Raw genomic sequence first — 25,336 nt, forward strand, 5'->3', positions numbered from 1 at the left:
CTACACAACCCGCTTTCCCACGAATCTTAGTGTCATCTGCAAATTTTGTTGCACTACACTCTGTCCCCTCTTCCAGGCCATCTATGTATATTGTGAACAGTTTGTGGTCCCAGCACCGATCCCTGTGGCACACCACTAACCACCGATTTCCAACCCGAACTTGTTGAGCCAAACAAGGAGATATCAGGAGGGTTGACCAAAAGCTTGGTCAAAGAGGTGGGTTTTAAGGGGGGGCTTGAAGGAGGAGGAGAGGCGAAAGGCTTTAGGGAGGAGAGTCCATAGCAGGAATCTAAGCGGCTGAAGGCACGGCCACCAATGGTGGGGCAAAGGGTGGAAGAAATGCACAAGAGGTTAGAGTTGGAGGAACGGAGATTTGTGTGGACATTGTAGGACTGGAGGAGGTTACAGGGATAGACCAGGTCATGAAGGGATTTAAACACGAGCACATGTCCTAAGAGGTGATCTGAAACTCGGCAAGCCGTATCCTAACTCGCAATAAGTCCCGCTCACCCATCACCCCCTGTGCTCGCTGACCTACACTGGCTCCCGGTTAAGCAACACCTTGATTTCAAAATTCTCATCCTTGTTTACAAATCCCTCCAGGGCCTCACCCCTCCCTATCCTCTGTAATCTCCTTCAGCTTCACAACGCCCCGAGATTTCTGCACTCCTCAAATACTGCCCTCTTGATCATCCCTGATTATAATTGCTCAACCATTGGTGGCCGTGCCTTCAGCTGCCTGGATCCTAAGTTCTGGAACTCCCTCCCTAAACCTCTCCGCCTCTCTACCTCCCTTTCCTCTTTTAAGACGCTCCTTAAAACATACTCTTTGACCAGGCTTTTGGTCATCTGCTGTAATTTTTTCTTATGTAGCTCGGTATCAAATGTACTTGTTTTGTCTTATAACACTCCTGTGAAGCACCTTGGGATGTTTTACGACGTTAACGGTGCTATATAAATACAAGTTGTTGTTTTAATGATCGCTGCCAGGTTTAATGTCACTTGCATTTGAATTTAAGGGATATTTTTCCCTCAGTAGTTGAGGGTGTACATACAGGGCACAAATGTAACAATACACCCCAACGTGGAACTGTGTGTGGAAATTGTGAGCCTTGTGCAATATTAATCAGATGCTTTCAATATCCAAATAGGTTCTGGTCATACTTTAAATACTGTTGTGGTCATTAATAGGAGTTATGTGTAAGGTACAGCTGAGGTACTTTAACCAAGAAACAATCACATAAAATGGCATCATAGAACATAGAAACAAATAAAAAAAATGGTGTCTATACTGTAAGGTTATAAATGAACATATTATAATATATGCTAATGATACTCCCATGGTATAACTTACAGATAAAATTAAATTGTGTACATAAATAAGTGGACAGTCATTTAAGCTTACAGCCTTACTAATGCAAAACTTTAATTTAGTTGAACTCAATCGTGGATTAGGAAAACATCCGAATACTATATTTGTAAAATAGCCGTACAAAATAAATGTTAGTTTTATTTCCTGATATATTAATGGTGCATTTGATCTCTAGAATAAAGAACTACAGGACAAGCTGGACTATATGATGTCGCTGGATCGACAAAGAACTGTGGAAACCAGGGAACAAATGGTGTCATGTGATATCCCCATCAGGTAATATATCCTTGCTATATTCGGTCATTATTTTAGAACCTGGTTTCAGCATAAAGCGTGAGATGGTTCTTATCCAAAGAGAATGATCAAGATTGGAGGAGGTCAGGTAAGTTCCAACTGGGTGCCATTGGAGGAACAACCTTTTGCTGAGAGCATTGGGCAAGCAACCACAGGCCGGCAAACCCAGAAACCGATGGAAAATCAAGGTCTGTGGGCCTGTAATATCCAGACTATCGCTCCCTGTAAACACCGCTCCTGAGTGGTCAATTGTTAAGGTGGCCCCTGCTGAGAAAACAGTCTGTACTTCTGGAAGGTAACCGTGATACACATTGTTTCATATGCAAAACTTGACAAAAAGTATTTAGAAGTAAATTTGTATTACTTTAAATACAAAGCAAAAAACTGCAAATTTTGAAACAGAAACAGAAAATGCTGGAAACACAGCAAATTATAGAATGATACAGCACCAGAAGGAAGCCATTCAGCCCACGTGTCTGTACTGGCTCTTGAAAGAGATATCCAATTAGTTGCACTCACCCGCTCTTTCCCCATAGCCCTGCAAATTTTTCCTTTTCAATGTATATATTTTGAAAGTTACTATTGAATATGCAGGCAGTGCATTCCAGATCATAACAACTTGCTGCGTCAAAAAAAAAATTCTCATCTTCCTCTGGTAGTTTTGCCAATGATCTTAAATCTGTGTCCTCTGGTTACTGCCCCTCCTGCCAGTGGCAACACTTTCTCCTTATTTATTGTATCAATAGCCTTCACCATTTTGAACATCTCTATTAAATCTCCCCGTGGGGCAGAGCAGAAAACGGCCCAAATAGGCGAGCTTTCAAACTTTTTCTTTCCTTGTAGGGTCAGGAGGAACAGGAGTGCTCTTCTGGATCCCACAGGGAAAGTTTAGGTCTTCCCTCATTGCGCGGCCTTCCTGAAACCCCCTCCCCGTGATTTACCTGCCGCCTGAGATTATGCTCCCCCCCCCCCCCCCCCCCCCCACCCCATCGCCGTCGGCCAGCTGCTGCGTCTCCCGGCAACCGAGCGGGCCCGGGTCACGACGGTTTGTCGCCCGCCCTGAGTTAAAATCGGGACTTCTTGCTTTTGAGCTGCTCGGGTGTCTAAAAGCGAACTAATTTATTCTTTACATTTTGCTGGTGCACAGGATTTCTCCAGTAAAAAGAAACCAAAGTACAATCACCCCATACATGAGGCTGATGGAAATAAGTCTACAGAGAGTGAGTCCCTGAACGTGCTGCCATTTTACAATATCAATGTTCAGCTGAGTGTGTGGAGCTCCCTGACGGCAGCAGCCTTTAGATACTTCTAATCGAGTCGGTGCTACTCAGAACTGGTTCGGTATGAAAGTGACTTCTTCATTGTACAAGTCCACCTTACCATTAAAAGTGAAGGATAAAAGGCCTCTGTGCTAATCAGCTCATGCCAGGCAATTTTTGTTGTACAAGTGAGTTAAACAAAAGACAATACAGTATTTATATCGATATATATTTTGTATTACAACTGCTGTGTTTGTTGTGTTGGTATCGGAACTGGTCAATTCAATAAATATGTATATATATATATATATATGTGATTTAGAATTGGGAAAAAAAAACACAATTCATGAATGGGTTTTACAAAATTATTCTTGAGGTTTAAAAACTGTTGATGTACTAAAAATGTGTACTGACAAATAATAGGTTCTGTAAGCTGCTGCCTCATGTTTAACATTGCAACTGAATGTGACTATCGCAGCTATGCCATAGTTGTTCTGATTAATTCCTATTGTAACTGAATATTAAATATGAAGTAAATTTAAGTTCTGCATAGAAACATGAAGTATATAATCGAATGAAATCTTCATTAATGGAAAAGGCATACAGAAGTGGATTTATGTATAAAGATCGCCAATGCTGGGACTGAACAACACTACGGAAACTAGTTTATCTGAAATCTCATCACTTTGCACGCTTGCCAAGAAAAGGGTAAAGAAAGAAAGGAAACTTAATAAAGAATGATCAAAGGGAGAGGTTCGGTGGTCCAAAGTGTTTCAAATCATTGGCTTTTGTGTAACTGTGGTTGAGAGAACTGAGCTCTGAAATTCCTCCCTTCTTGGGGTGGAGTAATTGCTCTATTTGGCTGTGGAGGGGAAGGATTTGGGGCAAGACTGGTTATACCGGGTCTTCAACCCTTTTTCTGTTTGTGCAATATTTCACTGGAACAGGCTCTTTTTTGTAGTGGGGCTCGAACCCAGCAACAGAGTCCAGCTGACTGCTTGAGAGGTAAAAGTTACAAATCTTTAATTTTGGAAGTTTCAGTCCAGTTGCCATGAGACAACACTCACCTCAAACTCATCACTAACCTGACCAAGTCACTATGATACTCGATTAGGCTAAGTATGGAATGAGATGGTCATGTTGCTGCACTTAGGGGTACTCTCCTGAGACTGAGGTTAGGGTGAGGCAAAGTAGATGTAAAATTAATAAGGTATAGCAAAACAGAAGCAAACTAAAACTAGACCTAACTGTGAATCCACGTGGGAAAAAAACCACATCCCAGCATAAAGTTTGTGAATCCTTCAGTCTGTTTGCTTAACGGAGGCCTGTTTAAATGGGGATTGTTAATAATGGACTCTGCTGTTTACAACCATTTTAATAATGAAACACTTCTTTAAGTGGCACTGATGAAAAAAATGTGCAAATGTTAGCAAAGTGCCCATGTCGCTCCCCTGGGAGCCATTTACATTCTCGTTGTGAGCGTGTAATAATGTCACTGATGTAACTTTATACAGAAAGTCAGAAATCTTCAGGCACTATTATTGAGATGAAAGTAGCTAGCAGCTGAGATACCATAAAATGGAAGAGAAGTGAACAGCTTGAGTTCGGTCTAAGTTAAGATTCCGTGTGGCTTGGGGCAGCAGTAAATGGAAACAGAGCCAGCTTTAGGATTTTAGGAACCTCTGTTGAGGTAAATCGTGGAGTCCAGTCTGTCCCATTTATTAGGTTGCCTGGGGTTTTACCATATTCCCAAACCGACCCAACACCCAGCATTATGCTTAAAAAATACATCAACTGTTATTTGAGTTTAAAACACACTACCTTTATTTTGTTTGATCAAAGAAAAGGTCTTGCATTTATATAGCGCCTTTCACAACCTCAGGACATCCCAAAGTTTACAGCCAATGAAGTACTTCAGAAGTGTCGTCACAGTTGTAATGTAGGAAACGTGGCAGCCAATTTGTGCACAGCAAGCTCCCACAGGTAATGACCAGACAATCTGTTCTTTTAGTGATATTGGTTGACGTATAAATATTTTCCAGGACACTTGGAGAATTCCCCTCCTTTTCTTCAAGTAGTGCTATGGGATCTTTTACATCCACCTGAGGCGGAAGATAGGGCTGTATCTGAAAGATGGCACCTGCGGCAGTGCCGCACTCCCTCGGCTCTGCACTGAAATATCAGCCTGCATTATGTGCTCAAGTCTCTGAAGTGGGGCTTGAACCCACGACCTGATTCAGAGGCGAGAGTGCTACCACTGAGGCAAGGCTGACGCCTTGCTAATTAATGGGTGATGATCAGTAATTAAGCGTATCCATTGGGCTGCTCCTAATGCTGAAGCCTGAACATTTTCAATAAGGGCACTTAATGGTGAAATTCATCCTCAAGAACAATATCCTGCCAGGATACTGTTGGCCAGATAGATCTAGAATTTATCATTGCCAAACTTGATGCATCCACTAGTGAGTATGAACAGAAGAAGAGCAACATTTTTTTTTAAAGTACGTCGAGCATCATCTTTTAAAAGTAGAATAGGTCACATTTAAAACCCAAAAGGAAGAACAATAGACAGAAATGGTCAAACCGGATATTCCCCATTTTCTGATTAAAGCAGATCCTGTGTTAAGGATCATGTAAATCAACATCGCTATTTCCTTTTATGAGTGCAGCATCACTCGAGGAAGAAATCAGATCCTGTGCATGTTATTCCAGCTTGCATGCTGACGTCACTGCATGTCTCATTGCTCAGATTGCCAATTCTACAGCTGTAGAGCTGGTAATGAAAATAAGGAAATCTTTCCATGCTTCACATTGTTACATTCACTAAAAACAGGTGGGCTAGCTGTTAATGAATGCTGGAAATCTCAACACATTTACATGTGTGTGTAGGCATCCATTTCATAGATGAACACATGCAGAAGCTTCCCACCAAATTCCTGATGAATCTGTACTAATTAGGCAGCGAGAGCAGGTGCACTTTGAAATTTCCCACCAAACTGCTAATAAATCTGTACTAATTAGCCAGTGGGAGTGAGGATAGATTCATTCAAAGCAGTGGCAGGGGTTTTCTCATGAGATGTTATAGCTTGGTTCTATCTTTTTGGGCTCATTTGCAAACCAGCTATGCAACCGTTCAAATCATATGTGTATCTTCTCTTAACATTCTGCAATTATTGTTGCTTGGTTTGTAAGTGGCAGTTACATCACTTCTATGTTCAAGTATTCTGGGTTCAATATAAAGTGTCAATGAAAGGGATTTGTATCTATACTTTTATACATGTTTTCTAAAGTTTGTAAATATTTGTATCCAACAGTTAATAAGATTTACAAACCAAAGATACAGCCTGATTAATAAAAAGCTACCAGAATCTGTTTTCTTCAGTAATAATGTTTTACTTTTCATTATTTCTAATGTCAAAATGTTGCTTCAATATATTAAATACAATAAATATAGGCAGAATCTAATACCTCCTCATATAGTTGTCACTTTTTGTCAAATTTGACATAAATACATTCAAAAACAACCTAAAGATTTGACTTAAAAGTCACAACAATTTCCTCATTTATTTTTTATTTAGTTTCATCCACTTGATAATTGTTTTCATGGGTAATTTGTGTTCAAAATGAAATATCAGATCTTATTTTCAGCTACATGAAAAATGTCAGTAGGATTCACATTAAATTTGTCAGTGATCCAACCCTTGCATTTCATCGTTCAGCAGGAGCTTCAGTTTTCACCAATTAAGTCATTTTGCTCAGAGTTCCATTCTACATCTAGTAGAAATCAGCCCAAAGACAAACAAAGGATTTAAAAAAAACACCACTTTAAATTTGGCTAAAAATCTGTTCAATCTCCAGCCCGAGTCTGACATTAATTCCTGCAATCGGTACATTTACCAGGGGGTTTCACAGTTTGATGGTGCAAGTAATACCCACCAATAAATATCTGCCGGTGTTGTAGTGCTGTCCACTCCGATCTGTTAAATTATACCTTGAATTATGTGTCACTTTGAACCAATTAAGTACAATGTTATTGCAAGACGTGGAACTCGCTTGCATCCTGTCAGTGTAAGTTCAGAGATTTTGAACTGATAGGAAATAGTGCATTCAGGTGTTGGTCAAATGGTAACCTTGGATGAATTCCAACAGGAAGGTTTTGAATTCAATATGTTCACAACAAATCTGAAATAAAAAGCTATTTTACTTGGGGGAAATTAGACGGTTCATTGATATTAAATTGGTTCTCCACTTCTAATTCAGCCGATTCTAACATACGTTTGTTAGCAATTATTGGAAGACCTCAATCTTCCCATTAATAGCAGAATGGTTACACAATGCCTAGATAGTTTAGTGGAAACAAATCTCCATTATTGAATTTCATGAAGGTAGCCTTGTTCCCTCAATGGCACAGTGATGAAATGGACCATGCGATGCGATACTAAGTATTGGGACAGGTTCAGTGATCACGTCACTGTATTCATTTAGATTAGATTAAACCTAGCCTTGCCTGTGTATTTTCTTTTCTTTGTGCAAGCTAAAAGCTACAAGCTTGTCTTGTGCTTAGAAACTTTATGATAGCTGAATAATGCCAGCTGTAATGTATGCACCTGTGAGTATGCTCAATCTGTTAAAGTTTCCTTTAAAGTTTTATTTGGTAATTTGTAGGTTCTAGTGCCCCTTTAATAAGAGGCACTCGGCTTTAGCTGTTTATTTTAAAATAGCTGTAGAGCTGTTGAGTTGGGAGCGGCTTAGCCAGTCACGTGATGTTCACAAGACTTAATAAAACCCCAGCCAGTTGGGTTCAGGGGATCCATGATGAGGCAGGTGGTTGTAAGCCTGGTGGATGAACTGGTAATGTGTAGTGTGATTGTTAAACTTTTGCTAATAAACCAACTAATTCTGAAAACAATATGTTGCTATTAATTCTTAAGCAAAGAACCCATGAAGCATATACATTACACCAGCCTTTTCAGGAAAAAGAGGAAGAGGAACACAATGTTTAGAGGAACTATCATGATGTTAGTGCTGAAGTGAGAGATGGACTGGTGGTACAAAAGAACTGTTGAAGGTGCAGAGTATGTCGTCAGTGGGTTGGGGTTAGTAGCTAGTCGTGGTGTAGAATTGTGCTGTTATTGTATGTGTTTATACTTGTTAAAATTATTATACACTTTGTAATTGAGTTTGGATCTCTGAAATTATCTCTGGTGTGGTGCTTTGGTTGTTCTGTCTTCTGCAATATCCAGGAGAGAACAAAGGCTGCCAATTACATTGGCAAACTAGGATCTGTGTGAGTTCTAATGGGTACAAGTTCTCTCATAGGAGCAGAAATCCGAGAGGCTGCAACTCCTAGATCATTTGGGAATGAGCAGCTCGCTCACAGGGAGTGAAGTGAGACTGTTGTATGTGACAAGGACCCATCAAGAGCACCTCAAGCCCTTTCACAGAGCCATACGGAGCAGGAAGCTGGTTCTATCCTTGGTGTATACTTTGCTAACTGATTTGAGTTAGGGCACATCAATATCTCCTTCTAGTCCCTGGGCTATGGGGGAACATCAGCCAGGGTTTCCATTCCTATGACTGTTGATTGCCCTCAGTTGGAAAGTGTATGGAGGTCAGTTGAGGGTTCAGCTATGCTGTCTCCCCGGTCGATCAGCCCGATTACACTCACGGCCTGGGGTCACTGCAGTGAGATTCCAGAATGCTGATGGCACCTATGGAAATGCATCCTAAGTCAAACGGAAGAAACTTGGAGAGAAATTAATATTATCTGATTGCAAATATTTTCCCTGAGCTTTCTCCCTACCTCTCCTGAAGGGGTGACTCTTGGACAGGCACCAACTTCTGTTTACTCTTCATGTGTAAGCCCAGACAGAAAGAATGTTACAGCATAGAGGCAGGCCATTCACAGCATCGAGTCTCCACATGGGCCATTTAATCCAAGTACTCACCTCCTTGCTGCCCCTGTAACCCCATTAGAACATAAGAACATAAGAAATAGGAGCAGGAGTAGGCCAGTTGGCCCCTCGAGACTGCTCCGCCATTTAATAAGATTATGGCTGATCTGATCTTTAATATTCCTCTTTTTTTTATAACAGTTTATGGCAGAGAATTTCACATTCTAACCACTCAATTTGGCAAAGAAATATTTCCGACCTTCCCTTTAATTCAGTTTGCCCTCTTTTACCATCTTACTGACCAGTGGAAACAATCTATCACTTTTTATCTGATCAGAACTCTTCATAAGTTTGAGGATCTGTATTCAGTCATGCTTTAACCTTCTCAGCTGTAGTGAAAGAAGCCCTAACCCGGGCTCTGTTTATAACTGGGAACCTTCATCTCCAATAACATCAGCGGGCTATTAGTGGATTTTCAAACTGAGGTTCCTGAGGTTATCAGCTTTCTGACTATCAGATATCTATATTTCTCTGTAATTCATATTTTCTGTATACTCGTTGAAAAAAATTCCTTTAGATAAATAACTGCCTTTCAAAAGTTTGAGAGGGGTCCCCAGAAGTGTGTCAATGTTTGCAATTAATTTTAAGGAGGTATGTCTGCATGCAGAAAAGGTTGGAAAACGCTGAGCTATTCAACCATGGAGAGCATCGCAGGTGAGCCTATTTTTGTTCTTGTCCAATATCCAGCAGGGGTTACAAGATAATAATTAGCAGTGGCAAGCTGCTGATTTTTTCTGTCTCCTCCATGGAATCATAGAATAATGCAGCACAGAAGGAGGCCATTCGGCCCGCCGTGCCTGTGCCGGATGTATTGAGGCCAATTGTAATGTCTCAACTGCTGCTTTTTAACACACCCGATCGCTATCACTGAAGAAACTGGAGTATATCCTGAAGAAAATAGAAGTTTAATTATAGGCATGGGGCAAGTTTTATTACCTTTAAAAATGTTATTCATCTGTGAGATTCATGGTGGAATAGGTTGGGATCAACTTTGCCACACTTTGATGTTTTCTCTGAGTTGTCCCTGTTCAATGCATCACTGGGTAGAGGCTGAGTGGTGAGTGGCGAATCCATGTGTTTAGCTTTGTGAAAAATGTTGTCACCGCACTAAACTTTAAATAAATGCGGTTGACATTAAACAACACCACACAATGTCATGTAGGACGAGCTCATCTGTTCTGCCTTTCAGACAGTTGATGGAGATTTGCTCTGGAATTAATATCATCTTTGCAATTGAGCCCTTACATCTGTCAACCGTCAAGAAAGAATTACAAAAATTTGAATGAAGATATAAAGCATATTGAAGACATAATGATCATCCTAGTAGCTAGATATAATTACTATACATGACAAATATAATGATGACAAACACCAGAGTACCTTTACTAATTCAAAGCAGTGCTGTAACGTATCAGTCTAAAAGCTGCAATCACAATTTATTAATTGTAATTTAATATCAGACCCAAGGATCTAAAATGACTTCATTTAAACGGCCTCATTGTGCAAAATATGTCGACTTGTCATTGCTGAATTTTGAAAACAGAAAGAACAAAGCTGTCATTCCAGCAAAATACATATCGACAAGGGAGACTGGAAATTCCCAAAGCATGATGCCGTGAGCAGAAAGTAACTGCAGACTCATGGACGTTTTATGGGAACTAAAAGGGGGGATTTTCAAACATGTTATGCTGGTCAAAAAGGTGCCTGCGTTTTTTAGATGCAAGATAAGTTTGAGCTCTTTAGAATCCGTGCAACCTTGTGTTTTGTGCTGGCGTTATATTTCCGTGTGGAGCATAAACGCCTGCAGAGACTGGTTGGGCCGAGGGGCCTGTTTCCGCGCTGTACATTCTCTGTAATTCTGTGCTAAGAGATTGGGAATTTGGGCATGCCTCAGATTTAGTGCAGTGTTTTGGGGCTTTAAGAGGACGCATGACTTTATCTGGTATTGCTGTCGGTAGAATCATGATACCACAACCAACAATCTGCCAGGTAATTATTTTAACATGAGCCAGTATCAGTTAGGTACTACATGGGTGGTTTTCATTGGCTCCGCCAGGCAGAAACTGAGCAGTAGTGCCCCGAAAATCGCGGGGGGGAAACTTAGCGCTCCATTCCTGCTCCCGATCCAGCTGATGCCATCCTGAAAGGGGTCTACCGCCTGCTTCAGACCAGAGGCTCTCTCAATATGCAGGTGTAAGAGTTGACCTTACCAGTACAAGGGCAGGAGCTAAATGGTGGCCACACCGGCCCCTTACAGGCAGAGCTAAGAGGGTCACTTAATCGCAAGAAGTCTCAGGTCGATAAGGATGAGCAGAAAGCCAGCTCAGATATTGTCACTCGTGTGTAAGGTGGACTCAGTCATAACCCAAGATCCAAATGAGACAGCCAACCCCAATGCAAGGGATTTAATCGACTCAACACTCCAGAAGCTAATGCCTACGTCCCAGGGAAGGAAGGAGATTGACCCAAGCAAGCCACTCACGAGGATGATGTCGTGCAAGCTCTGAACATTGTTAGTTACACATGTAGACTTGAGCTATTTGATAGGCTGGCTGTTCCAAGCTGTTAACTTGTCTAAGGACTTACTCTTAAAGTAATCTCACCAATTTATAACCTCAAACTCTGGTCACTGTTTTTGTTAATACTAAGCATCCATTAGCACTGATTTACAGTAATACGCTGGATTGCCTGTGTATCATTCGCTATTCGTTTTGTTAAGTAACTCTGTCCATTATTGACTTGCTGCTCAACTGCGAGGTAACTGGTTACATTTATGCATGCCTATCAAGTGTTCGTGTACCCAACTTTAACTTTGTGATTTGTAAACAATAAATAGCTTTTATTGCATGACTTGTGGTCTGGCTTCTTGGTGATTTGGGAAAAAAGAGTTAATTTGCTCAGTAACCTAATTAGAGGTTAGTAAGTGAAATTAATTTTGATCCAAACTGATTAGTGTAAGTCGATTTGGTGAGCTGAGTCAGCAATCATTCATCCCGAGACCTCAATCTCCCTCTCTCCCGACACCTACGCTGAGGTAAAACCCCAAATGATCCCTTGAATTAAAGGAAATAATTACATCAAAAGCAAAATACTGCAGATGTTGGAAATCTGAAATAAAAACAGAAAATGCTGGAAATACTTAGCAGGTTAGGCAGTAACTGTGGAGAGAGAAACAGAGTTAATGTTTCAGGTCGATGATCTTGCATCACAATTGGAAAAAGTTAGAGATGTAACAGGTTTTCAGCAAGTGCAGAGGATGGGAAAGGGGGGGGGGGGGAGGGGAGAAACGAAAGAAAAAGAAAGATTTGCATTTATATAGCACCTTTCACGACCACTGGACATCCCAAAGCCCTTTACGGCCAATGAAGTACTTTTTGAAGTGTAGTCACTGTTGTAATGTAGGAAAGAACAAAAGGTAAGGTCTGTGATAGGGTGGAAAGCAGGAGAGATTAAGTGACAAAAGAGATGATGGTGCAAGATGAAAGGGAGTGGTAATGGAACAAGGAAAGACACAAAAGATGCGTCTAAAGCAGAATCATTACCAACAACTGCTGTTCCAAAAAATGGAAGTGATGGTTATGATATGAAATTGTTAAACTCAATGTTGGGTCCGGATGGCTGTAAAGTGCCTAATAAAAAGATGGGATGTTGTTCCTTGACCTTCTATTGAGTTTCATTGGAACAGTGTAGGAGACCGGATTGGGCAACTGGATTGGACGTCATCAAGGTCCAGGTCACTGATTGGAGCGTGGGCAGGTACAACAGGAGTGGCAAGGTCAGGATGAAGGAGCAGCAAGTGATCGTGGAGCGCGCAATCGGGGCCCAGGAGAGGCGTGAGTTCAGGGCCAGAAGAGGCGAGGGCCCAGGGGCAGCACGGGCCAGCCCACACTGCGATATGTGTCCGCACTAGGTCCATGCAGCAGAGCAGGTCTCCAGTCGTCTTGGTTAATCCTTGCCACTGGACCAAGACCTAGCCCTGTCAAGCCCGTGTGGTGGCTGATGTGCAACGGCCACCACACATTAAAAAAAATCACGCACAGGCATCTTCCACCCTTCAACATGTAGTTCGGGACCTGGAATATTAGGTCCTTCATTGAAACACCTGTGAACTCATTCTTTTTTGGCGTGGAAGCAAGTCATCCTCATTTTGAGGGACTGCATATGATGGTGATTATGTAGGAGACCGAGGTGCAGAGTGCGAGTAGGGCAGAGAATTAAAGTCACAGGTGACCACAAGCTCAGGGATCCGTTTTTGAACTGACGAAGGTGATCCACAAAGCGGTCACCCAATCTGTGTTTGATCTCCCCAATGTAGAGGAGACATTGTGAGCTGCAAATACAGTATACTAAATCGAAATAAATACAAGTAAATCGCTGTTTCACCTGGAAAGAGTGTTTGGGGACCTGGACGGTGGGAAGGGAGGAGGTAAGAGGGTAGGTCTTGCATCTCCTGTGTTTGCACAAGAAGGTGCTGTGGGATGGGGAGGGGGTGTTGAGGGTGATTGAGGAGTGGACCATGTTGTTGCGGAGGGAGTGGTCCCTTCGGAATGCTGAAAGTGGAAGGGAAGATATGTTTGGTGGTGACATCAGCGGATTGGAAAGCAGTTAATGTAATGCCTGTTTAAAAAAGGGGGCAGACAAAAGGCAGGTAACTATAGGCCGGTTAGTTTAACATCTGTAGTGGGGAAAATGCTTGAAGCTATCATTAAGGAAGAAATAGCGGGACATCTAGATAGGAATAGTGCAATCAAGCAGATGCAACATGGATTCATGAAGGGGAAATCATGTTTAACTAATTTACTGGAATTTTTTGAGGATATAACGAGCATGGTGGATAGAGGTGTACCGATGGATGTGGTGTATTTAGATTTCCAAAAGGCATTCGATAAGGTGCCACACAAAAGGTCACTGCAGAAGTTAAAGATACACGGAGTCAGAGGAAATGTATTAGCATGGATCGAGAATTGGCTGGCTAACAGAAAGCAGAGAGTCGGGATAAATGGGTCCTTTTCGGGTTGAAAATCAGTGGTTAGTGGTGTGCCACAGGGATCGGTGCTGGGACCACAAACTGTTTACAATATACATAGATGACCCGGAAGAGGGGACAGAGTGTAATGTAACAAAATTTGCAGATGACACAAAGATTAGTGGGAAAGCGGGTTGTGTAGAGGACACAGAGAGGCTGCAAAGAGATTTAGATAGGTTAAGCGAATGGGCTAAGGTTTGGCAGATGGAATACAATGTCAGAAAATGTGAGGTCATCCACCTTGGAAAAAAAAACAGTAAAAGGGAATATTATTTGAATGGGGAGAAATTACAACATGCTGAGGTGCAGAGGGACCTGGGGGTCCTTGTGCATGAATCCCAAAAAGTTAGTTTGCAGGTGCAGCAGGTAATCAGGAAGGCGAATGGAATGTTGGCATTCATTGCGAGAGGGATGGAGTACAAAAGCAGGGAGGTCCTACTGCAACTGTACAGGGTATTGGTGAGGCCACACCTGGAGTACTGCATGCAGTTTTGGTCACCTTTCTTAAGGAAGGATATACTAGCCTTGGAGGGGGTACAGAGACGATTCACTGGGCTGATTCCGGAGATGAGGGGGTTACCTTATGATGATAGATTGAGTAGACTGGGTCTTTACTCGTTGGAGTTCAGAAGGATGAGGGGTGATCTTATAGAAACATTTAAAATAATGAAAGGGATAGACAAGATAGAGGCGGAGAGGTTGTTTCCACTGGTCGGGGAGACTAGAACTAGGGGGCACAGCCTCAAAATACGGGGGAGACAATTTAAAACCGAGTTGAGAAGAAATTTCTTCTCCCAGAGGGTTGTGAATCTGTGGAATTCTCTGCCCAAGGAAGCAGTTGAGGCTAGCTCATTGAATGTATTCAAATCACAGATAGATAGATTTTTAACCAATAAGGGAATTAAGGGTTATGGGGAGCGGGCGGGTAAGTGGAGCTGAGTCCATGGCCAGATCAGCCATGATCTTGTTGAATGGCGGAGCAGGCTCGAGGGGCTAGATGGCCTGCTCCTGTTCCTAATTCTTATGTTCTTATCACGCTGGAGATGGCGGAAATGGCTGAAGATGATCCGTTGAATGTGGAGGTTGGTGGGGTGGAAGGAGAGGACAAAGCTGAACCCTGTCATGGTTCTGGTGGGAGGAGAAGGGGTGAGAGCAGAAGTGTGGCAAATGCTACAGACACGGTCACAGGCCATGTCAACCACAGTGGAGGGGAATCCTCGGGTGAGGAAAAAGACGTATCGGAAAAACTTGTATGGAAGATGACATTGTCAGAACAGATGCGATGGAGATGGAAAGACTGGGAGAATGAAATAGAGTCCTTAAAGGAAGCGGGGTGGGAGGAAATGAATCTAGGTAGCTGTGGGAGTCAGTGGGCTTAAAGTAGATAATCCAGAAATGGAGATAGAGAAGTCTAGGAAGGGAAGGGAACAGGCGAAGATAGACCATATAAAGGCTGAGGGTGGGTGGAAATTGGAAGCAATTAAGGATTCATCTGGTTCCCTGGGATATATTTGTCAGGCTACAGAAACCCAGCTTTCTTACAACCAATGTCCCTTAATAGGTTTTCAAACTAAAGCTTATCCAACTCCCTCTTAAATTTACTGATGTTGTGTATCTCAATTACCTCCCTGGACAGTCCGTTCCAAACATTTTCCACCTTCTGTGTGAAAGTTATATCTGATCTGTCCATTCATTTTCCCTCCTGAGCTTCATCTCATGCCCACTCAGGGTTCAACTTACTGATATTCTTAAGGATCTTGAATACTTCAATAAGGTCTCCTCTCAGCCTCCTCTGGTTCTGCAGTCTCTTGTAGCTCATGTCTCTGATACCTTGTGGCAGACATAAAGCCCTTTGCTGCATCTTTCCCAATGTCATGATATCCTTCCTATAAACCGATGATCAGAACTGCCTACAGTACTCCAGATGGGGATGAACTAATGGCTACAAGTAGGCTCAGTATTGCATCCTGTGAAGCACCTTGGGATGTTTTACTATGTTAAAGGCGCTATATAAATGCAAGCAGGTGTTGTTGTGTTCTATTCTGTTATACAAGCCATGATCCTATTTGCTCGATGTACCACTGCACAAATGGTTTCAATGATCTGTCCACCAATATGCTCATTTGATGATGATGATGCTGATCTTTTCCTGTCATGTACTCTGTAGACTAAGGCTTAGCTCTGCCAAGCCCGTGTGGTGGTTGGTGTGCAATGGTCACCACACGTTAAAAAAATCCACGCACAGGCATCTACCACTCCCTCAATTGGAGTTCAGGACTGGAACATCGGGTCCTTCATTGTAACATCTGTGAATTCATGTGGAAGCAAGTCATCCTTGTTCGAGGGACTGCCTATGATAATGATGAGACTAACATAATTTGGTGTACAGTTCCAGTGCTAATTCTTCTTCCCCAGTCTCATTACTTCACGCTTGTCAACATTGATTCTCATTTACTATTACTCAGCCCCACTTCCCAATCTGTCTAGATCCCTTGGCACCTGATTAGCCTGCTTGATTGTTCAAAACTTCCTCGTCTTGATAGCATGAGCAATTTCTGACAAGTTTGCCTCTATCCCCACTTCCATGTCATCGATGTACAATGTGACTGGCGAAGGTACCAGCACAATCCTTGCGACACTGCAACAATCACTTGCTGTCATTCTGACACAGCTCCATGCATCACCTTTGCTTTTGATGCAGCCAGTTACCTATCTACTTCAATAACTACTCATCAGGGGAGGGCAGCAGCAGCCAAGTTCATGGCACCGTGGCTGGCTCGGTTGCACAGGAGGGCAAGAAAAAGAGTGGGAGAGCGATAGTGATAGGGGATTCAATTGTAAGGGGAATAGATAGGCGTTTCTGCGGCCGCAACCGAGACTCCAGGATGGTATGTTGCCTCCCTGGTGCAAGGGTCAAGGATGTCTCGGAGCGGGTGCAGGACATTCTAAAAATGGAGGGAGAACAGCCAGTTGTCGTGGTGCACATTGGTACCAACGACATAGGTAAAAAAAGGGATGAGGTCCTACAAAACGAATTTAAGGAGTTAGGAGCTAAATTAAAAAGTAGGACCTCAAAAGTAGTAATCTCAGGATTGCTACCAGTACCACGTGCTAGTCAGAGTAGGAATCGCAGGATAGCGCAGATGGATACGTGGCTTGAGCAGTGGTGCAGCAGGGAGGGATTCAAATTCCTGGAGCATTGGAACCGGTTCTGGGGGAGGTGGGACCAGTACAAACCGGACGGTCTGCACCTGGGCAGGACCGGAACCAATGTCCTAGGGGGAGTGTTTGCTAGTGCTGTTGGGGAGGAGTTAAACTAATATGGCAGGGGGATGGGAACCAATGGAGGGAGACAGAGGGAAACAAAAAGGAGACAAAAGCAAAAGACAGAAAGGAGATGAGGTAAAGTGGAGGGCAGAGAAACCCAAGGCAAAGAACAAAAAGGGCCACTGTACAGCAAAATTCTAAAAGGACAAAGGGTGTTAAAAAAACAAGCCTGAAGGCTTTGTGTCTTAATGCAAGGAGTATCCGCAATAAGGTGGATGAAATAACTGTGCAAATAGATGTTAACAAATATGATGTGATTGGGATTACAGAGACGTGGCTCCAGGATGATCAGGGCTGGGAACTCAACATCCAGGGGTATTCAACATTCAGGAAGGATAGAATAAAAGGAAAAGGAGGTGGGGTAGCATTGCTGGCTAAGGAGGAGATTAATGCAATAGTTAGGAAGGACATTAGCTTGGATGATGTGGAATCTATATGGGTAGAGCTGCAGAACACCAAAGGGCAAAAAACGTTAGTGGGAGTTGTGTACAGACCTCCAAACAGTAGTAGTGATGTTGGGGAGGGCATCAAACAGGAAATTAGGGGTGCATGCAATAAAGGTGCAGCAGTTATAATGGGTGACTTTAATATGCACATAGATTGGGCCAACCAAACTGGAAGCAATACAGTGGAGGAGGATTTCCTGGAGTGCATAAGAGATGGTTTTCCAGACCAATATGTCGAGGAATCAACTAGGGGGGAGGCCATCTTAGACTGGGTGTTGTGTAATGAGAGAGGATTAATTAGCAATCTCGTTGTGCAAGGCCACTTGGGGAAAAGTGACCATAATATGGTGGAATTCTGTATTAGGATGGAAAATGAATCAGTTAATTCAGAGACCATGGTCCAGAACTTAAAGAAGGGTAACTTTGAAGGTATGAGGCGTGAATTGGCTAGGATAGATTGGCAAATGATACTTAAGGGGTTGACTGTGGATGGGCAATGGCAGACATTTAGAGACCGCATGGATGAATTACAACAATTGTACATTCCTGTCTGGCGTAAAAATAAAAAAGGGAAGGTGGCTCAACCGTGGCTATCAAGGGAAATCAGGGATAGTATTAAAGCCAAGGAAGTGGCAAACAAATTGGCCAGAAATAGCAGCGAACCCGGGGACTGGGAGAAATTTAGAACTCAGCAGATGAGGACAAAGGGTTTGATTAGGACAGGGAAAATGGAGTACGAGAAGAAGCTTGCAGGGAACATTAAGACGGATTGCAAAAGTTTCTATAGATATGTAAAGAGAAAAAGGTTAGTAAAGACAAACGTAGGTCCCCTGCAGTCAGAATCAGGGGAAGTCATAACGGGGAACAAAGAAATGGCGGACCAATTGAACAAGTATTTTGGTTCGGTATTCACTAAGGAGGACACAAACTACCTTCCCGATATAAAAGGGGTCAGAGGGTCTAGTAAGGAAAAGGAACTGAGGGAAATCCTTATTAGTCGGGAAATTGTGTTGGGGAAATTGATGGGATTGAAGGCCGATAAATCCCCAGGGGCTGATGGACTGCATCCCAGAGTACTTAAGGAGGTGGCCTTGGAAATAGTGGATGCATTGACAGTCATTTTCCAACATTCCATTGACTCTGGATCAGTTCCTATGGAGTGGAGGGTAGCCAATGTAACCCCACTTTTTAAAAAAGGAGGGAGAGAGAAAACGGAATTATAGACCGGTCAGCCTGACACCGGTAGTGGGTAAAATGATGGAATCAATTATTAAGGATGTCATAACAGCGCATTTGGAAAGAGATGACATGATAGGTCCAAGTCAGCATGGATTTGTGAAAGAGAAATCATGCTTGACAAATCTTCTGGAATTTTTTGAGGATGTTTCCAGTTGATGTGGTATATTTGGACTTTCAGAAGGCTTTCGACAAGGTCCCACACAAGAGATTAATGTGCAAAGTTAAAGCACATGGGATTGGGGGTAGGGTGCTGACATGGATTGAGAACTGGTTGTCAGACAGGAAGCAAAGAGTAGGAGTAAATGGGGACTTTTCAGAATGGCAGGCAGTGACTAGTGGGGTACCGCAAGGTTCTGTGCTGGGGCCCCAGCTGTTTACACTGTACATTAATGATTTAGATGAGGGGATTAAATGTAGTATCTCCAAATTTGCGGATGACATTAAGTTGGGTGGCAGTGTGAGCTGCGAGGAGGATGCTATGAGGCTGCAGAGCGACTTGGATAGGTTAGGTGAGTGGGCAAATGCATGGCAGATGAAGTATAATGTGGATAAATGTGAGGTTATCCACTTTGGTGGTAAAAACAGAGAGACAGACTATTATCTGAATGGTGACAGATTAGGAAAAGGGGAGGTGCAACGAGACCTGGGTGTCATGGTACATCAGTCATTGAAGGTTGGCATGCAGGTACAGCAGGCGGTTAAGAAAGCAAATGGCATGTTGGCCTTCATAGCGAGGGGATTTGAGTACAGGGGCAGGGAGGTGTTGCTACAGTTGTACAGGGCCTTGGTGAGGCCACACCAGGAGTATTGTGTACAGTTTTGGTCTCCTAACCTGAGGAAGGACATTCTTGCTATTGAGGGAGTGCAGCGAAGGTTCACCAGACTGATTCCCGGGATGGCGGGACTGACCTATCAAGAAAGACTGGATCAACTGTGCTTGTATTCACTGGAGTTCAGAAGAATGAGAGGGGATCTCATAGAAACGTTTAAAATTCTGATGGGTTTAGACAGATTAGATGCAGGAAGAATGTTCCCAATGTTGGGGAGGTCCAGAACCAGGGGTCACAGTCTAAGGATAAGGGGTAAGCCATTTAGGACCGAGATGAGGAGAAACTTCTTCACCCAGAGAGTGAACCTGTGGAATTCTCTACCACAGAAAGTTGTTGAGGCCAATTCACTAAATATATTCAAAAAGGAGTTAGATGAAGTCCTTACTACTAGGGGGATCAAGGGGTATGGCAAGAAAGCAGGAATGGGGTACTGAAGTTACATGTTCAGCCATGAACTCATTGAATGGCAGTGCAGGCTAGAAGGGCCGAATGGCCTACTCCTGCACCTATTTTCTATGTTTCTATGTTTCTATCTAATCTGCGCATTTTCTACCTTATTGTCATCATAGACGGTCCCTCGAACGAGGATGACTTGCTTTCACGAGAGTTCACAGATGTTTCGATGAAGGACCCGATGTTCCAGTCCTGAACTCCAGTTGAGGGGGTGGAAGATGCCTGTGCGTGAATTTTTTTAATATATGGTGACCGTTGCACACCAGCCACCACACGGGCTTGACAGAGCTAGGTCTTGGTCCAGTGGCAAGGGTTAACCAGGACGACTGGAGACCTGCTCTGCTGCACGGACCTAGTGTGCACACATATCGCAGTGTGGGCTGGCCCGTGCTACCCCTGGGTCCTCGGCTCTTCTGGGCCCCATACCCTCTTTCGCCGCACCTCCGCCACGATGTTTGTACCTATATACAGAAGTACCTATATATACACTAATGTACCTATATACAGAAGTATCTATATACACTAATGTACTATATACAGAACATGTTTTATTTCACATGTTGAGAGAAATTTGCATATATGTATAGGAATCTATTATTGCAATGTTCCCAGATCAGAATATATACCTACTTGATACAGAATATATGCTTTCATTGTTGATTATACTGGCCTATGTATCCATACTCAGAATCAGAATCATATACGTCATGTAATGGACATGAACAAACATGGCTCATTTGGATCAATTTGCTCCAGACCTATCAGGCCCTTAGTCCGGTCCTGACTTGTGGGACAATAGAACTGCAATCAGGTTCAGATTAGTCGCAGACACGCTGAGAACCTGTTTTGAAAATTCCTTATTACCAGGATTTCTCCATCTCCATCTGCCCAAATAAATGAGAATTCACGCCTTTTCCTCGCTCGCTATTCCTCCCCAAACTTAGGAATCTGTCCAGTTTCTGCTGGAATGCTGCAACTGCAGTCGATGATGGTCCAGTCCATAAGACGAGGGCTTTAACGAGGGCAAAAAGGAAAGCCACTTGTATTTTCGCAGGTCCGATGGTCGATGCCTTGATTTGCAGATAATTTAGGGATGAACACTTGTTTTTCTTGACTATTTCTCTTTGTATTTGTGCTACTGTCTCATCTATTTTTGGGGCCTACCTGATCCCGAAAGCCTGGACGTGTTAAACTGTGTCACTGTTCCACCTAACATCTCAAAATTTGGGAAAGAAGGAATTTGCACACTGAATGTCGGCTAGAAACCCCTATGTTCTTGGAGAAGCCAAAACATCCGATTTAATTTTATGGCTGAACAAGTATTCTGCTGTGATCAATCAGGCATGAATTCTCATTTATTTGGACAAATGGAGAAATCCTCCTATGTGGTACTGTATCAATACTCTTGTTTATTCAGCCATTTTCTGGAGTTCCCTTGTATGCAAGCTAACTGTCTTCAAGTTCTCTACCTCTTTCAGTGTCTTCAACTTTTCTGTCACTTCAAATTTCCTCTTCATTTCCCAGAAAATTAACTCCCACTGCCTGGAGGGAGTCAACGGTTACTTGTGTGAACACCAATGTAAGGAAATTGTATAGGATTTCTGCCATCTCCAGTTGCCTTTGAAAGGACCATATTGTTCCTTGATTCTCAATTTACTCTGGATGTAACTACCTGTAATAGGAACCCTCTATATATTTCTTATGATCTTGCAATCCTAAAATTGTCACCATTTCTTTTTGTCTGTCTATCCAGTTTCTTTTTGACTATCTTCACCCTATCCTTTTAGTGCAACAGTGCTGAGGGAGTGCTGCACTGTGGGAGGTGCCGTCTTTCGGATGAGACATTAAACCGAGGCCCCCGTCTGCCTTCCCAGGTGGGTGTAAAAGATCCCATGGCACTATTTCAAAGAAGAGCAGGGGAATTCTCCCCGGTGTTCTAGCCAATATTTGTCCCTCAATCAACATAACAAAAAGAGTTTATCTGGTCATTATCACATTGCTGTTTGTGGGAGCTTGCTGTGCCCAAATTGGCTGCCGCGTTCCCCACATTACAACAGTGACTACACTCCAAAAGTACTTCATTCTCTGTAAAGCACTTTGAGACGTCCAGTGGTCATGAAAGGCGCTATATAAATGTAAGTCTTTCTTTATAATGCTGAACCTGAAGTTCTATATTTGAAGAATGCCATTTCCTTGCATTTATTTCATTGTTGTCCACATAGGTTTTCTCCTTTGTTTACATATAAAAAGATGTAACATATTCTGTTTCTGAGTAGTATATTGGTGAATTGAGCAGTGTTTATTTGATTACATTACAGAAAGGCAGAGGCTTGTTAGCTGGGGATGAGAGTATTGCTCCATTGCTCCCTGGAACAATAAAGTTGGACTTGTTGAAGGCAGCACTTCCGGTGTGATGGCGGCGCCCAGTGCCAGGCGGCTCCATCGCTAAGTCCGTGCGGGCTCCGACAATGATGTCCGCGGGGCCCAATGAGCGGCAGGGAGCCGTGGGGGCCTTGCACCAGAAATCCAAGGAGGAGCTGGCGGAGCTGCTGAGGCGGCAGCGCAGACTTCTGGCGAATAAGTAAGCGTCAGGGCCCGGCTCAGTGAGGGGCAAGGGAAGCGGGGCCTGGCCCAGGCCCGGCTCACTGAGGGGCAAGGGAAGCGGGGCCCGGCCCAGGCCCAGGCCCGGCTCAGTGAGGGGCAAGGGAAGCGGGGCCCGGCCCAGGCCCAGCTCACTGAGGGGCAAGGGAAGCGGGGCCCGGCCCGGCCCGGCCCAGCTCAGTGAGGGGCAAGGGAAGCGGGGCCCGGCTCAGTGAGGGGCAAGGGAAGCGGGGCCCGGCTCAGTGAGGGGCAATGGAAGCGGGGCCCGGCCCGGCCCGGCCCAGCTCAGTGAGGGGCAATGGAAGCGGGGCCCGGCTCAGTGAGGGGCAAGGGAAGCGCGGCCCGGCCCAGGCCCGGCTCAGTGAGGGGCAAGGGAAGCGCGGCCCGGCCCAGGCCCGGCTCAGTGAGGGGCAATGGAAGCGGGGCCCGGCTCAGTGAGGGGCAATGGAAGCGGGGCCCGGCTCAGTGAGGGGCAATGGAAGCGGGGCCTGGCCCAGGCCCGGCTCAGTGAGGGGCAATGGAAGTGGGCCCCGGCTCACTGAGGGGCAATGGAGCGGGGTGAGGGGCAATGGAAGCGGGCCCCAGCTCACTGAGGGGCAATGGAAGCGAGGCCCGGCTCACTGAGGGGCAATGGAGCGGGGTGAGGGGCAATGGAAGCGGGCCCCGGCTCACTGAGGGGCAATGGAAGCGGGCCCCGGCTCACTGAGGGGCAATGGAAGCGGGCCCCGGCTCACTGAGGGGCAATGGAAGCGAGGCCCGGCTCACTGAGGGACAATGGAAGCGGTCTCATACCTGTTGTGATCAGCAGTGAGATTTGAGCAGAGCCCAGGGGAACAGCTCCTTTAACTGGATATTTACTGAGCGTTTGACCCATTGAGAAAAATCATCCGTGGCAGATCTACACCGAGCCTGTTAAACGATTTCCAACCGCCCCCACAATGTTCGTGAAGGCATTCAGTATGTGAGGGGGTATATAGTCTGGCAACAAATGAGTGGAGGTATATAGTCTGGGAACAAGTGGGTTGAGTCCGCTCTTCGTATAGCGGAGCCTAAAGTAAAACCTCGTGTTTATGTACTGTGTCCCAAAGCGCTTCACTACCAATGAATTAATTTGAGAAGCGTAGTCACTTGTTTTGTAGGCAAAGACAACCAACTTGCAGACAGTAAGGTGCCACAAACAGCAATGAGACGAACGAAAAGTTACCGCTACCTCTGGTATTATTATAGGGTGAATTCCACAATACAAATAGACAAAAGTACTTTATTTTTGGCATTTGTGTTCTATCAGAAAGTTATAATTCTCTCTTTTGGATCCAAAGCGCAAGCACCTGGAAACACAGCAAATCAGTCAGCATCTGTGGAGGCAACAGAGAGTCAATATTTGAGCTTTGTACCCTTCAAAAATGAACAATAGGCTCAGAAAAAGGGAAGGACAAGCAGACAACTGGAAGGACATATTCATTGAATGATAACTGTGAATAATCATTGCGTTCAAGCCATTGAAAGAAGCATTAAAGAAATAAAATACAGTACATTTAATAAGGGATGTGTGAATTGCTGTGGCAATGGTAGCCTTAAGGAAAAGTGAGATAATGGGAGCAATGAAAAGCATAGGAAACTTGGACAACAGATCAAACAAATTGCCAGATAATAAAACACCTCGATCCATATAGTTCACTAATGTCCTGGTAGTCACTTGATACAATGACAATAGAATTGTTGGCTAATTATAGCAATCAATCTCTACCAATTAGTCTACAACAGACCCAGACATGACACGGAAACCCCAGTGAGGGGCAGTTTTGGGAGCCATAGGTTCAAAGTCACCCTTTTCATCCCAACCATACAGCACTTGCCACATGTCGTGTCTCAAATTAGACAGAGCAGTGAATGACTGACCGCAACGTCAGGATTTCCGTGTTTAGCTGCACATGTGCTAACTCCTGAACTTGCGGTCAGTTTCAGAGGGGTGTTGACAGTGAATGCTGATAGTTCGTTGTCACTACCCACTGCAAATTCCGGGCCATTAAGTTTACCAGCATTGAAGAGAGAGATCAGGTCAACAGGGAAGGGTGCTTATTTTAGCGTTGTGGGAGAGCGATGTCTGTATGCTGGTTCCAGCTTTACAGATCCACGCCTTTGCTGTCCTGTGATCCAAACTACAGATGCACCAAATGTAAAAGTGCCTCAGCTGTGCAATGGCTAGATTCTGGTGCCAGCCTTTTGTACCTTATAGCACTGCTGATAAAGCTGATCAATAGTAGAGATGTAAAGCAAAGAGCCAATAGATGCTGATCTGTGAATGCAGTGCTTCCCAAATGTGCCAATCATCATGTTTAGAACTGTACAGTCTTTGAATATATTCAAGATGGAGATCGATAGATTTTTAAATATTAAGGGAATCAAGGGATATGGGGACAATGCAGGAAAGTGTTGAGGTAGAAGATCAGTCATGATCTTATTGAATGACCTACTCCCTAATTCTTATATTCTTATGTTTCTGAGTGGACAGTCTTGTATGGGACTCCATTTAAA

At 43.8% G+C, this 25,336-nt stretch overlaps 1 protein-coding gene across 1 annotated transcript in view; it reads left to right on the forward strand.

The window, feature by feature from the left end:
- LOC139227538 (myocardial zonula adherens protein-like) overlaps positions 1–25,336 on the forward strand; it is a 98,784-nt gene that overhangs the window by 69,178 nt on the left and 4,270 nt on the right. The window contains exon 13 of the mRNA XM_070858359.1: positions 1,548–1,648. Within this exon, the coding sequence (XP_070714460.1) occupies positions 1,548–1,648 (101 nt within the window). The remainder of the gene's footprint in view (positions 1–1,547; positions 1,649–25,336) is intronic.

This window comes from Pristiophorus japonicus, chromosome 17 (assembly GCF_044704955.1).
Source record: "Pristiophorus japonicus isolate sPriJap1 chromosome 17, sPriJap1.hap1, whole genome shotgun sequence".
NCBI classification, from domain to species: domain Eukaryota; kingdom Metazoa; phylum Chordata; class Chondrichthyes; family Pristiophoridae; genus Pristiophorus; species Pristiophorus japonicus.